The sequence below is a fragment of the Trifolium pratense genome, linkage group LG5, assembly GCF_020283565.1.
Source record: "Trifolium pratense cultivar HEN17-A07 linkage group LG5, ARS_RC_1.1, whole genome shotgun sequence".
Lineage (NCBI taxonomy): Eukaryota > Viridiplantae > Streptophyta > Magnoliopsida > Fabales > Fabaceae > Trifolium > Trifolium pratense.
Genome location: NC_060063.1, coordinates 28,866,195 through 28,882,094, shown reverse-complemented (window position 1 = coordinate 28,882,094; position 15,900 = coordinate 28,866,195). Strand labels below are relative to the sequence as shown.

General features: G+C 37.2%; 1 protein-coding gene across 1 annotated transcript; it reads right to left on the bottom strand.

The window, feature by feature from the left end:
• Positions 1-12,728: 12,728 nt before the first annotated feature.
• LOC123886400 (F-box/kelch-repeat protein At3g23880-like) lies at positions 12,729-13,913 on the bottom strand. Its single transcript, XM_045935719.1, has one exon. The coding sequence runs from the start codon at positions 13,911-13,913 to the stop codon at positions 12,729-12,731; it is 1,185 nt and encodes a 394-aa protein (XP_045791675.1).
• Positions 13,914-15,900: the final 1,987 nt, after the last annotated feature.

The following is a 15,900-nucleotide window of genomic DNA, read 5'->3' as shown; positions in this document are numbered from 1 at the left end:
TAACATGTGTAATATTTTGTAATTTCAACCACTCCTTTTAACCTTTTCTTTTTTTCAATTGATGTAGAGTAAATCACTATTTTGGTCCTTAAAATTGTAGCATCATCTTTCATACCATTGTTGGGGCGAGAGAGGGGAGTTTCACTGAATTGGATGAGATGTATTAATGTTTAAAACTCGATTCTTGGTCATGTATGTGTCTATCAAGAGAAATAATATAGATATGGGAAATATATTAGATGCAATTGTTTTCTATCTGCAGTCATGCAGTCACTATATTTATGGCTATCCGATCTTGATTGGACGGTTTATGAAAGATGATCTAATTTTTATTTAAGAATTCTAAAAATTATGTGGTTAAATCATAACTGTACACAATCCAGATCAACAGATATGGATATACTTCAAAATTAGCAGACACTAAAGTTTAAAATTTTAGTCTTGTCATATTCTGAGACCTTTTTAACCCCACATGAGTAATTGAAGTAACATAAGATGTTGTAGGAAAGAGACATAAAAGTATAATACATAATCTAATAAAGGGTAAAAAATAGATATAAGAATTGTTGTTAATTCTATGTTTAAAGTGACTAAAATTATCGAATTGTTGTTAATCCTATGTTCCAATAGCATAACTTAATGATGATTCAATTCATAGGATTTTATGTACATTATTCAAACTTTTCACCACTAGACAATTGTCTTCGAACATAGAATTTTATGTACATATATTCTTGGTCATTGCTTTATTAATGTAATTTTTGTTATGCTATTGGAATATCCAAAATTGATTGTGAAAGTAGCAAACCATTTTTTTTTTGTCCATGAAAATATAATTCGGTGTCACATTAAATTTGTCTCTGTATAATGTCATGAAATTGCAAATACATCCACAATTATCTTTTCTATTAGTGAAACTAATCTCTAGCATCTTATAATACCAAATACAAATTAGTTCTATATTAATTTTGATTCACTATAATATATAGACTAATTTGTTTTTAGGAAAATGCTAAACAGTGCTCCCGGGCACTGGTTAAAGATACAGAAATAGTAATTTCGCATTGGAATTTGTGCAGTCAACTCCTCAAAAGTTTAAAAAATGTTATTTTCTTTTTAAAATTTTCTATTTTTGGTTTCCTTAACCAGTGCCCCGGAGCACCGGTTAGCATGACCCTTGTTTTTAAACTAAATTGTAATGTACCAAAACTATTAGGTTTGATTTAGTGGTGAATGGTGATGGAATATTTCGCAAGTGCACGAAAACCACGTAGTAATAAAAATATCGATCCACAGGGATTGTGTGATCAAACTAGTCGAATTGTGTTCATAGACATTTTACAGAAAATACACATAAATTGGGGGTATGTTGAGTAATGAATTGCTAGAAAACGTGCTTTGATATGAAGGAAAAGCGAGGTAGAATCATCGGAATCATCTAGTCTATAGCTAAACCACATGCAATCTACTATGTCGTAGGAATTTACTCAAGTGTTCACAACTAGATCGACAAATTAGTGAATCGCAATCTCTTGTCAAAATCCACTCTATTCGTTGTCGATACTCCCCCGATCTCTCGGGCGGAAGCTACCTACAACGAATGATATTAACGCGCGTCAATCGTTCGCTACACTCTATGCCTCAATCTCTCGACCGGAGACACTCAAGTGCTCAATACAATTCAGTTCAGAAATTAAATCAATACTCTCGCATGTGACTTAACTCGAAATCATTATAACACTAATGAAGGATTATAAAGCATTAAAAACAGAATTGCATTGGATGAACACTATAGAAAGAGTGAATTCTTACAACATTTGCAGATTACATTCAGTTGAACTACATCCTAAACTATCCTAGATTCTACCTTCAAAGGAGTTTAGCTCCTCATCGTGCTTCGTTCGCTTCCTCGCTTCATCGCCATGGCTTGTGAATCCATGCTCTCGACGTGCTTGGAGCTATCCTCTGGAGTCTCGAATCGCGATCTGGAAGTTCCAAAACCAGAATGTAGATCAATTTTGCAGAATTTTCCAACCAGAAAACAGAATTATGCAGAAACTATATATACAGAAGGCAACCACGCCGCGCGCCAGATCTACCACGCCGCGCGTGGTTGCAAATCCATCAACTACGCCGCGCGTAGTAACAGAATCACGCGGCGCGTGATCAAGTCAGAGAGCAATCTTCATCTTCAGCAAGGCTTCACGCCGCGCGTGGTAAGGCATCACGCGGCGCGTGATCAGAGTCAAAATCTTGGCTCTCTGTGAGCTCCATCACGCGGCGCGTGATGGGCTACGCCCCCAGCGTAGTGAAAATCATTCAAATCCTGCAGTTTTTCCTGTTTTCTTGCAAAACAAGTAATCAAGCTAATGGTTAGATTTCTCTTATATTTATTGCTAAAAAACCTACTAAAATGCATCTAATGTTGCTAAAATAGGCATGGATTAGAGAGTGTGACGATTTGTCATCACAACCCCAAACTTAAACCTTTCCTTGTCCTCAAGGAAACAACTTTTACCTCAAGCTTTTGTGTCAAGACCTTGGCATTTTCCTTAAATTCACTCGAATCATACATACGTGAGACTCACCTGATGATCAATGATCCACCTGCAAACAATGCTCAATTGCACACCCGTTCCCGCAAGACATTTTCAAGTAGTTCACACTTTTCGACCAAGGCTCTATGATTTCATCACACTACTCACATGCACTCTTCAGTTTTTGGTACTTCGCTCAAATCAACACATCAATGCAAGTCAACAATAATTTTGCAAGTAGTCTAAGAATTCATTCGGTTCACTTTGTGCACACACATTAGAGGTCTTTTAGGGTTATAACGTGGCTTGGCTAGGGTGGATGGTGACATTTTTGGGATAAGTAGTAGAAAAACTTGGAGTTAGATCCCCCTAAGGTCAAAAATATTTCATAAACCAAACCCCCTTTTTCCTTTGAACTATAGTGGACTAGAGAACCTTTTTCAATCATCAAACAAAGTTTTGCAATTCTTTGAATTCAAGGCTATCACTTCTTTTTGAACTTCTTTTCTATTTTTCTTTCACATTCATCTCTTTTTTTTTTCATTTTTTTTTTCTTTGCTTTGAAATTTCCTCAATTTTTCAAATCAAAACTTTTTGTAAGTTCTCTAGTACCCTCACCCCAAACTTAATTTGTTGCTAATTCCAAAGAGCAACCCCAAACTTAGTAGTGAGCAATGCGCATCAACCACTAATTAGGTGCCTAACCTCCAAGAAAGTCATTCCTTTTTTTCATCAAAAATTTCTTAAGGTTTTGCAAAAATAACATTTTCTTTTTCAGCTCAAATTGGTTAAGCAAAGGATAATTATATGTAAGGGTGGATAGAAAGGCTCAAAGGTACCAAGGAACATGCCTCGTGTGTGCTACAAGAGTACCAATCAAATAAAAAGACTACAAGCAAAATTGAGAGACAATACATGAGTGGATATCACACATAGAAGAAAAAGTAGTGTTTGGCTCAATACCTCTCGGTTGGGTCGAATCAAAGAACCGGTCGAAAAGTGTGTGTTCCCTTCCTTTGCCTCTTGATCACATGAGTGCAACAAGCTATTGCACTGCAAGTTTCACATATCACACACGGAGAAAATCAAGTAATTGATACTCAAGTAACTAGAAGGAACATGCCAAAATATTGAAACAAACTCTAGAAGTAAAAACCATTCCACAATTTAACAAAAGAAGATTCAATTTCAGAGTACACAATTAAAACATCCAGCCAATATCCAAGCAACATCAGAATATTATTACAAACCAAGCAAATAAAAGACAAAGAAGTAAAGATAGAGATAGAGTAGTAGAAGAGTAGCAGCAGCAGTAGAACAGCATCACCAACAACGTCAAACCGCATCGTCCGGTTGGCCAGTGAAGTAGTTGGTGAACGGGCTATTCAAATTCAGATTCAGCCCATCCACATCCAGCATCTCCCTCTCCATAGCAGCAGCCTCATCCTGCTCAACCCGGCGTCGCCTTTCGATCTCCGCCAACTCAGAAGTTCTCAGACCCGAATTGTATGCTTGTCTGGCCTGGAATGATGTCAGCTCCCTCGCCTGATGCGCCTCCCAATCAGTATCAACGGGATACAAAGTCCCAAAAGTAGGAGGAGGGAAAGTAGATCGATAAGTCATCGCCTCGGTGTACATGGAAGAGGCGGTATCAAAGTAGAGATTCGGCAGCCCTGAATATTGAGAAATTTCCATTTGATGCAACATTGAAGCAAGCTGATTCATATCATGAGAGTAACGAGGAGGGTCCTGAGCTGGTATATCGTGAGACTCATACGCCGGATCCCCCTGTTGATCCGGATGGTTACCCTCTTCAAACCGATTAATTTCTTCTTCTTCTCTCAAAGCTTCCTCTCTTGTAGCATTCCCCTCACCTCGGGGCACAATCGGACCTCTTTCAAACTTTTTGATGAAGTATGATAAAGACAATGGACGGACGGGATGAAGATCACCTTCTTGCACATTCATGGGAACATTATTCGCCCTACACAAAGCAGCGATGAGATTGCAATGTCCCAAAGTAAAAGTAGGATTCGGATGATTGGCTATCTCATGAAGATCTTTTTGTAACCAATATCCCAGATTAATATACTTCCCTTCAACCAACAACCGGACCGCGTGCGCATTATCAAGCTGAATCTCTGAATTGTTGCCAACAACCCTCACATTTTTCAACCAAAATTCACCCCAAGCTCGGTGAACCGGATTAAAACTTGTTAAGCTCAACCTTCTAGGAAGAGAAGCTGCTGAGTGGGCTAGCCACATTGCTCCCGGACGACACACTATATTCTTTAGTTCTTCCCTAACTTCGATCCCACTCTTGTCAATCCTCTCTCTATCACGCAAGAGTTCACACACTCCTCCAGCAGCACAACCAAGCAGATTGTTTATAGTTTCAAAAGAATAACTCACTTTAACACCCCTAACCACAGAAACATACTCCGGAAACATTGGTTGATCCGGTAAATAGGCATTTGCAAAGAACTCCCTAGCCCACATCTGATTTCCAGGATTCACTTCATCTTTAATCATCAATTTATTAAATTTCTCCCATCCCCTAGACTTTATCTCATTTCCTAACTCAGCTACACCATTCAGCAAGTCTTCACCAAAACCCTTCTCTTGATTAATAGTAAAGGTTCGAATTTGTGAGTACCTTTTCTCATGAACTTCACTAATGAAGTGGGGATGAACTTGTGGCCGGGTAACACTGCTCCGGCGAGGAGGAGATGCTTGAGCGGAGCGAGAAGATTGCCCCTTGCTTGCACTCATCTTTGTTCTTGCTTTCTTGGGTGGCTCTTGCGTTGGATTAGCATCACTCTTCTTCTTTCCCTTTCCGGTTAGCCGTGTCAACATCTTGATATTTGTAAAGATTGAAATGGGTTAATTTGGGAAAGTGGTGAAATGTGATGAAATTAGGGATTTGGAGTGGAATTAGGAGTGGGTGATATGGGTTTTATGTGAATGTGAAGGAAATGGATGATTGAAAGTGATTAGAGGTGAAATTGGACAAGTTTGGAAGATGAAAATGGGTTAACAATGGAGTTTTTCGTGTGGGAGACTGTGTGCATTGATGATGGGATGGATGGAGTAGTTGAAAAGATGAAGAAATTCAAATTTGACACGCTTTCCTGTGTAGCCACGCCGCGCGTGACCCCTGCTACGCCGCGCGTAATACTAATTGTAACGGTCAAGAACTTCTTTCAAACCGACCATGCCGCGCGTAATCTCCATCACGCGGCGCGTAATCAATTAGTCAGAGACTCCACATTTCTCCAGTTTTCACGCAGCGCGTGATATACCCCTACGCCGCGCGTAACGCCTTCTGAAAACTTCTTCCTCTGTGATGAAGGATCACGCCGCGCGTGACTGTACTGCGCCCCCGGCGTGGTAGAATTCTGTTCTGCCCTGTTTTGCTTCCGTCCTTGCTTCTGCTGCACACCTACCTACATACTTCAAAAGAAAACAAACTAAAACATCAGAAACTGTTGGGTTGCCTCCCAACCAGCGCTTGTTTAACGTCCCGATGCTTGACGTTCCATGCCCCTAAGGGTTATGGAAAAGAAGTGCCACCATGTGGCAAGTAGTGTGCATTCCAAGGTAACTTAAGAGCATGCTTAACAATATGATCATAGACCTGGACTTTAAAACATTGTGGGTCTCCATCATCACACTCCATCTTATCAAAGACACTGAATGTAACCTGCTGATCATCGGTCCTTAGCATGAGTTCCCCCATCTCCACATCAATTAGGGCACGGCTGGTTGCTAAGAAGGGTCTACCAAGTAGCAAAGGTTCCCACTCCCTAGTTTCTTCTATGTCTAAGACCACAAAATCCGCGGGAAACACAAACCCAGCAACCTTAACCAACACATCATGGAGAATACCTTCCGGATGCACAACCGATCTATCCGCCAAAGAGAGACTCATCTTTGTCGGCTTTGCTACCGCTCCCGGTATCTTCTTCATCATTGATAACGGCATCAGATTAATGCTAGCACCCAAATCACACAAAGCTTTTTCAATAGTGAGCGTTCCAATGGAACATGGAATTGTAAAGCTCCCCGGATCTTTCTTTTTCTGAGGTAGCTTCCGTTGAATGAGGGCGCTGCACTCTTCCGTCATACTTACCATTTCATCATCTAATGGTTTTCTTTTCTTTGTGAGCAGCTCCTTCAAGAACTTTGCATAACTTGGCATTTGCTCCAATGCCTCAACTAAAGGTATAGCCATCTCAAGCTTGTTCAACACCTTCATGAACTTCTTGAACTCCTTCTCCCGCTCAAGATTCTTCACTTTCTTTCTCCTAGGAAAAGGCATCCTAGCATATGGCGATTCATCAACTCCTTTACCTTTCTCAACCTTCTTACTCTCTTTTTCTTTTATCTCCCTCTGTTTTTCAACTTCTTCTACTTCATCCTCACTAATCTCCACTTCCTTAGACAGATTTTCATTTTCTACTTCTCCCTCATATATCTTATTTTCAACTACAACCTCTTGCTTATTTTCAACTTCTCCCTCATTGACCTTCTTTTTCAAGGGCTTCTCCACAGCTGGCCTTTCCGGTATCTCTCTACTCCTCAAAGTGATTCCATTGCAAGTTTCATTTTTCGGATTATCATGCGTGTTTCCACCGAAACCTCCTTGGTTTTGCAACATCGAAAACTGTCTTGACAGCTGACCCATTTGCACCTCAAGGTTCTTTATAGAAGCTTCATGATTCTTGTTAGAGGTTGCTTGACTCGATTTCATCGCTTCAAAGTTGCTTTGGGTCATGAGCATGAACTGATTTAGAGTCTCTTCCATCCTTGATGGAGGCCTTTGCTGCTGTTGCGGTGCACCTTGACTTTGCATACCGTTCCCCCATCCGGACCCGTTGTTAGTGTTGTTGTACGGCTTCCGAAAATTGGCCAAGTAGCGAGCCTCCTCTGAACCCTCCGGGAAGCATCCGCCATTAGGGTGGTCCTGCAAACAAAAATCACAGCGCACATTGTCAATTTTACCTATTGGAGAAGTTTGGACTTGTGGATTGGACAGCAGCTTCATCATTGCTTCCATTTGGCTAGTCATGAGCTTTTGCTGTGCCAATAGTGCTGTTTGAGTATCCAATTCCAACACTCCGCCTTTCTTTTTGGCTCCTCTATCATTAGTAGCTCTATACTCGTTTTGAGCCATGCTTTCCACCAATTCTCTTGCTTCAGTTTCATCACGGTTCTTCAACGAACCACCGGCTGATGCGTCAAGTATCATTCGCGTTTGAGCCCTCAAACCTTGGGTAAACATTTGCATCTGATTGTGGCCATCGAAACCGTGATTCGGACACCTTTTAAGACAAACTTTGAACCTCTCCCAAGCATCATACAACGTTTCACCATCCGCTTGTTCGAAGTTGCTAATTTCAGCCCTTCTTTCTAGAAACTTATGAATAGGAAAGTAACGATCTAAGAACTTCCGCTCCAGCTGTCTCCAAGTCTCAATAGTTCCGGCGGGTATCGTGTCCAACCAATCTTTAGCACGGCCGGTGAGAGAATGCTTGAATAACCTAAGTCTTTTGTCCGATTCGCTCACCCCCGGTGGATCGGTATAGTCGCAGGCTTCATAGAAGTGAGACAAGTGTAAGTTCAGGCATTGAGCTTCCGAGCCTGAATACGGATTCTCTTTTAAGGCGGAAAGGACCGTGTTCTTGATGTCGAATGAGACAGGATTCGCCGGCTGAAAGCCTTGATTTGCCAACGCGTCATTGTCTCTCCTCCCATAGTCACCAAGGGTACGCCTTGGCGGTTGAGGAACCGGTGGAACCTGTTCTTCCTCCATTGTTGCTGCAGTCCGTCCTTGACAGTCCGGTGTATCCCTTAGCAAAGCTGTTCCCCTTGAAGCTTGAGCTTCCCTTGTTGCCTTTCGAATTGCGCGAGCTGTCTTTTCAATCTCCGGATCAAATTGCAACTCTTGAGGACCTGTTCTCCGCATGCACAATGAAACACACAAGTAGAACGCTCCGGGAGAAAAATATAAAACAGAAAACAATAAAGAAAACACAGAAAATATGAACACTATTGCCTAGTTGAATCTATCACAATCCCCGGCAACGGCGCCAAAAACTTGATGGAATATTTCGCAAGTGCACGAAAACCACGTAGTAATAAAAATATCGATCCACAGGGATTGTGTGATCAAACTAGTCGAATTGTGTTCATAGACATTTTACAGAAAATACACATAAATTGGGGGTATGTTGAGTAATGAATTGCTAGAAAACGTGCTTTGATATGAAGGAAAAGCGAGGTAGAATCATCGGAATCATCTAGTCTATAGCTAAACCACATGCAATCTACTATGTCGTAGGAATTTACTCAAGTGTTCACAACTAGATCGACAAATTAGTGAATCGCAATCTCTTGTCAAAATCCACTCTATTCGTTGTCGATACTCCCCCGATCTCTCGGGCGGAAGCTACCTACAACGAATGATATTAACGCGCGTCAATCGTTCGCTACACTCTATGCCTCAATCTCTCGACCGGAGACACTCAAGTGCTCAATACAATTCAGTTCAGAAATTAAATCAATACTCTCGCACGTGACTTAACTCGAAATCATTATAACACTAATGAAGGATTATAAAGCATTAAAAACAGAATTGCATTGGATGAACACTATAGAAAGAGTGAATTCTTACAACATTTGCAGATTACATTCAGTTGAACTACATCCTAAACTATCCTAGATTCTACCTTCAAAGGAGTTTAGCTCCTCATCGTGCTTCGTTCGCTTCCTCGCTTCATCGCCATGGCTTGTGAATCCATGCTCTCGACGTGCTTGGAGCTATCCTCTGGAGTCTCGAATCGCGATCTGGAAGTTCCAAAACCAGAATGTAGATCAATTTTGCAGAATTTTCCAACCAGAAAACAGAATTATGCAGAAACTATATATACAGAAGGCAACCACGCCGCGCGCCAGATCTACCACGCCGCGCGTGGTTGCAAATCCATCAACTACGCCGCGCGTAGTAACAGAATCACGCGGCGCGTGATCAAGTCAGAGAGCAATCTTCATCTTCAGCAAGGCTTCACGCCGCGCGTGGTAAGGCATCACGCGGCGCGTGATCAGAGTCAAAATCTTGGCTCTCTGTGAGCTCCATCACGCGGCGCGTGATGGGCTACGCCCCCAGCGTAGTGAAAATCATTCAAATCCTGCAGTTTTTCCTGTTTTCTTGCAAAACAAGTAATCAAGCTAATGGTTAGATTTCTCTTATATTTATTGCTAAAAAACCTACTAAAATGCATCTAATGTTGCTAAAATACGCATGGATTAGAGAGTGTGACGATTTGTCATCAAATGGTTTCAACAGTTTGCACGAGATCCTAGATTCAATTTTCAGTTCTATTGTAAATCAAATAAAAATATTGTAAGGTACAAAACTGAGTTTTTATTCATTTTTAATAAGAATACTTTTACCAAAATCAAATTATTTATACATTTTTTGTTACGTTATTTAGAATGAAATATTACTCAAGAAAATCAACAAAGAATGATATATATGGTCAGGTGTTTTCTTCACCCTACAACGTGTCCTGCCACAACCAAAATAGGTAAAAATGTAGTACTAGTACTATTAAGCATTTAATGTGAAGATATATCATATAAACGTGGCTTACATTCTGAAATTTTTTGTACAAATACAAACTATATTGAACTTTATGTGGTTGCTTCTAGCAGGACCCTTAGCTAAGCATAAAAAGTTAATTTTGTGCAATGTTCAAAGAGGTGCTAAGAAAGTAGAGAGACTATTGCACCATTATTACTAACTTGACAGCTTTTGTTTTTCTTCACTGAAATTCATAATCAAAGGTTTGTGGAATTATACCAATCGTTAGTTGGTTCAGTGGTGATTGGTGCTGAACTTGGTAGGGAGGACCGCGGTTCGATCCCCCACAACTGCGATCGGGAGGGGGCTGGAACCACTTGATGCCAGAACTGACCCCGAACCAGATTCAACTGGTGGTGAAAAGCCGAAAAAAAAGGTTTGTGGAATTATTAGCTGTTTATGGGTCCCTTCTCATCACTGAATGCCAACAGTTACTAGATAGTGCTCCATCCGTACCATAATATATATCGCTTTGATATTTTTACATATATTAAGAAAGGTGATTAATGTTGTATGGAAAAGAGAGATTATGAGTTGATTTACAAAATTGTTCTTCATTTATGTTATGGAAAAAATAAATTGAAAAATGGAAATAAGAGAGAGTAATAAATAGTTAAGTGTATAATAAAAAAAAACATTAAATACTTCATTGATAATATAAATCAACATATATTGTGGTACAAAATTTTTCCCAAAGTGTTATATATTATGGTACGGAGGAAATGCTATCTATAAATATCCTCAAACTCAAAGGAGTAAGTTATCTTTAGATAATTTTGTGGTTGATTTTTAATTTGAGTATTTTTCTTTTTATTCAAACTTTAGGGTATATGTTTACTTTGTAAAAATATTTTATAATTGTATTTTCTTAAGCTATGTGATGTGTTCAAAGTGTTTGATATAGCTATGTCTATGTTCAAAGTTTAAATATTATTTTATAATTGTATTTTCGTATATATAATTTCTAAATTAGACAACATCTGTAATGAAACATCTTAAAAGATAATTCATAGTGAACCGATACTTAAAAAATCTTTCGAAATTTTAATAATGATCGATGATGCTTATGAAAAAGAGCCCACGACCCTTTTCTTTCTTACGATTAATATGATATGATAACTCAATTTGGTTTAACAAATCATAGCAAAATAAATATGAATTGAGTTATGAGCACCTCATACTTGTTTTCCCTTGATTTATTTGATTCCGGCACCAATCAGAGGGTATGGGTATTAAAGATATTACCTGCATGTGTAAAGGTAAATTTTTTAACCGCAAATATGAGGATGAGAATCGTAGTATCGTACTCATACTTTACTTATTGTCATTTTTATATGCGCTCAACTGTAATATTTATTTTAACACGGAGAAAGTAATATTTTAAGATGAGGTCCAAAGTGTCAAAATATTCTGGAAGAATTTTTCTCTTCTCCCTTCACTCCACATATCGTTTCTTCCCCCGAATTTTTATTTTTGTCCTTAAATGAAACCTTTGGAACGCGTTTTTCAAAGTTTTCTAGTTCAAATTCGGAAAACACGTTTTGAAGTTTTTATTCAAGATAAAAATATTTGAAAAACGTGTTCCGAAATTTTTATTCAAGGGTAAAAATAGAAATTCAGAGAGGAGAAAAGAGATGTGGGGTGGGGGGTGGGGGTGGGGAAGAGAAAAAATCCATTTTTGAATATAGCACTTACCCAACATTCAGGTAAATGAATGCACACTCCATTGGATATGGTGTTACTAAAATTACTAAGCCCAACCCAAATGGTTGTATACTCTTCTTCTTATTTATTTTGGGTGCCACTGTCGAGGTATTTTTGGGTTTTATTTATAGGAGAATGAATTCTCTCAATTTAATTTTTCCCAATTTTCTCAATCTCTACCTTTTAATTCATATTTTTCCCCTTTTTATTTTCTCTCTCCTCACAAATCAATGGTTAGGATTCTACTATTTTTCTCAAGTAATGGAGAGAATTCATTCTCTATTTCTAGAGCGCTATTGGAAGGAACACCCTCCATGGAATCAAACTTGAAATTAGTGAAAATGATTTCCTTTCTCATGTATTATTTGAAGATGCACAATCTCATTTGTTACGGATCTAACCAATAAGATGTTGCCTGTATCCAAAGCATCATCCAACTATATCAAGATTCTGGAAGAAGAAAAGGTGTAATCTTATTCCAAACTATAAGGCATGACCTCCTTATATAAGTAAAGTACAATGTAGCAAACACTAGTTAAACATAGGCACAACTCGCACCTAACACAAGCATGAGACTTGGCAAGCCAGCAATTAATGCATATATTGTAACCCATATCTTAGCAAATCAAATGACAATACATATAATGCAATGCATGATTTTGAACTATTAAAAATATAATGCACAATGAGAGAACTAACAACTCAAACAAATAAACAATATAACAAAAGAATTTCAAACCGTAGATTCCATCAACCGTTAATTAACAATGATCCATCAATTAACCGGTAGTAGAAACATGCATAAAAGGAGTTCCCGGAAGCATTGCATTAACATTCTAACATTAATAACAAGGTGATATCAAACTCTCAATGTAAACTTCTGGATCTACCCAACGATCGATGTTTTGAATCTCAAAACTCTTCAAAGTACCATTTTTTAAATCATAATCAACAAACATCGATTTGTTACTATTGAACTCATAAAAATCCATTAGGAGTTGGTTATCCTTAGAAATATATAAAGCGTTGGGACGGAGATGCAAACCCCGATCTACCGTGAAAGGAACACAACTATACAATCTAGTCCAGGACTCTTTATTTCCATATTCGTTCATAATCCAAACATCAAAAAGCATCTTCCAATGTGCAAAGATGCACAAGCAACCCTCCACCAACCCCAAGTTCGAGTAATAATCATTCTCCAAATAAGGATGGGAAAACTTTTGATATGACTCCTTCTCCAAATCAAGAGAAACAATGACACTTGAACTACTTGAAGCATCATATACCATCCAATTAACGGCGCCACTCACCAATACTCCCGGTCTATATATGGGATGAGGACATGGGTAGTCTTCGATCGTCCTCCAAGAATCCGTACCCAAAGCATGAACATTAACTTCATTACCTTTGCCCTTAGAGAAAGTAATAGCAATAACCTTATAATTTTCATTGAAATGATCATACCCAAAGCTCGAGGAACAAATAACACTTTTCATTGGATTTTTTAAAGGAGGCAATAACTTGAATTTTCTAATGGAAGGGTTCCACAAAATAGTAGAATTATCATCAAAGACAAAACAAAGGATGCCATCACAAGAAGACAAACTCAAAGGTTTAGGGTATCCATTATTTTCGCTAGTAAAAGGGTGGTTAAGTTGTGTCAGTGTAAAGCTAGAAGTCGAGGGAATTGGAGAATCAAAGAAAAGTAACTTATTTGAGTCATTTATGGAGCTTAGTATGTAGCGGCGACGCTTGATTGACAAGCAAAGATGCTTCCTTGCAAATTTGGGATCAGAGATAAGTGAATAAAAGGATTTGCAGAGGCATCGAAGTTGAACGAGGAGCTTTACCGGAAGCCTGCACAAAATTTCTACTATGAGATCAAATGGAAGAGTAGGCAGTGGTGGCACATATGTTAGGGTTCCGTTGGAAGTAGTCAATTGCAGCCTCTTAACGGTGGCGATTATTTCCTCTGTCAGTGGTCCAAAAGAAACGACGCCGTAGAAGTTGCTACCTAACGCCATGTATCAGTAGCACAACAAATTCCAATTCCAATTCCAACAATGGTTGGCAAGATATAGAAACAAGCTCTGCCTCTTTGATCTATTAATAATATCTAAAGAAACAATGGTTGGCTATGTTTTCTAATATATGCAAATAAATAGACTTTGGCTATGTTTTACTTGTATATTTAAATCAATAGTATTAAACATATGCAAATACAAGTAAAACAAAGCCAAAGTGGTTCATCACTTTAACTGGTCTGGTAACAACGAAGTAGAGAGACCACTTTCACATTGACAAGGCTATTTTAATTAGTAATAATATTTTTGTGAACGGTGTTTAATCGAGAGTTAAGATAAATACAAAAATAAAAATAAAAATGATAGGCTTAAAAATAGGAACAAAACAAATTATAGATAGAAACAAAACAGAATAATAATCCTTCATTGTAATTTTACTAAAAAATATATATAGAGAGAGTATATAAGATAAATACAAAAAAAAAAAACATGATATGCTTAAAAATAGAAACAAAACAAATTATAAATTAAAATAAAACAAAACAATCTATACTCATAAAAATAGCAATAAAACAGATTAATACGATCTACTCAATATAATCTATTAAAAGAAAAAAAGAGAATAGAATAGTCAATAAAAAAAATATAAAAAAAATAAGATGAATATGTATAAAATTATGAATATAGAAATAGAAATATAAATAATATTTATACCAATAATATCTATATTTATACTAATAACTAGTGGCCAAACGGGCACGTTCCGTGCCCGTTTGTGTGATACACATTTCTATTACCCTCATTTATGTCGAAGATTATTCTAAATTTTTCATACATCTATTATTTAATTTTTTATGAATGGTTGGTTTTTGGAAAATAACATATTAAATCACATTAAATGTAGAAGATTATTCACAATTTTTCATACACATCAATTTTACATAATAAATCAATTGTCAAAATTCATAAAAGCAGAACATCAATTCAATTCTCTCTTCATAAGGATGAATAGTTGTAAATGTAATAAATGTATAAATTTTATTCCTCTTCTAACCAATTTCAAATGAACAAAAAAGAAGATGAAGAAACAAAAATAGTGAAGATCATAATAAAAGTTAACAATGACTAAATGTTAAAAAAAACAAAATAGTGAAGATCACATTAAAATGTGTTCTTAAGCATAAAATGTGTAAATATGATATCTATTCAATTAATTTGAAGAGTCTGCAATGCATTTCTAATTGCGCTTTTAGGGGTATCTGATCACCAAAATTTAGATGCATCCATTGACTTCATTAGTTGATCAATATTGCTCTTTGTCCATTCAATAATATTCAACCACACGAACCAAGTTAAATCTAAAAACGAAAACCAAACAAAAGTACATAAATTAAAATCTCTAGACATGTTTCCTTTTTGTAAAAAATGTCATTATAATTCATGTTAAGAATATGACGTGAGTATTCACCAAAAAAAAAAAAGAATATGGTGTGAATATGATGTGAGTTTCTCAGATATAGTTTTTACATGTGTGTTGTGGATTGACAACAAATAAGTATGAAATTAATATTATGATTAGAAGAGATATTAAAATTAGGCAAAATAAAGGCATAAAATTGAAAAATTAAATCTAGTTTTGATGAAGAGACATAAAATTGAATTTTTATAATAAAGACATAAAACCTCGATTCCACCACTGACAACTAAATAATGTAACTTATGTGATCATGTGATTGAAAACGCACAAAAACAATTAAAAAAATGCAACCATTTTTTTTAAAAGTAAAATGAAATCAAAATAGAAAAAAATAAAATAAAACCAAGAACACAACTTATAGAAGAAAAATATAATAGAGAGAGGAAGAGAAAAACCAAGAGATAATTGGTAAGTTTTTAGTCAAAGCCAAACATTCTAGTACCGACTACCATTTTACTTACCGTCCTGTTGTGATGACCATATTTCTCATTCACAATTTCTTCCTCTTTT

Coding starts and splice junctions, on each gene's coding strand:
- LOC123886400 (XM_045935719.1), bottom strand. CDS start 13,913: ATGGCGTTAGGTAGCAACTTCTACGGCGTCGTTTCTTTTGGACCACTG.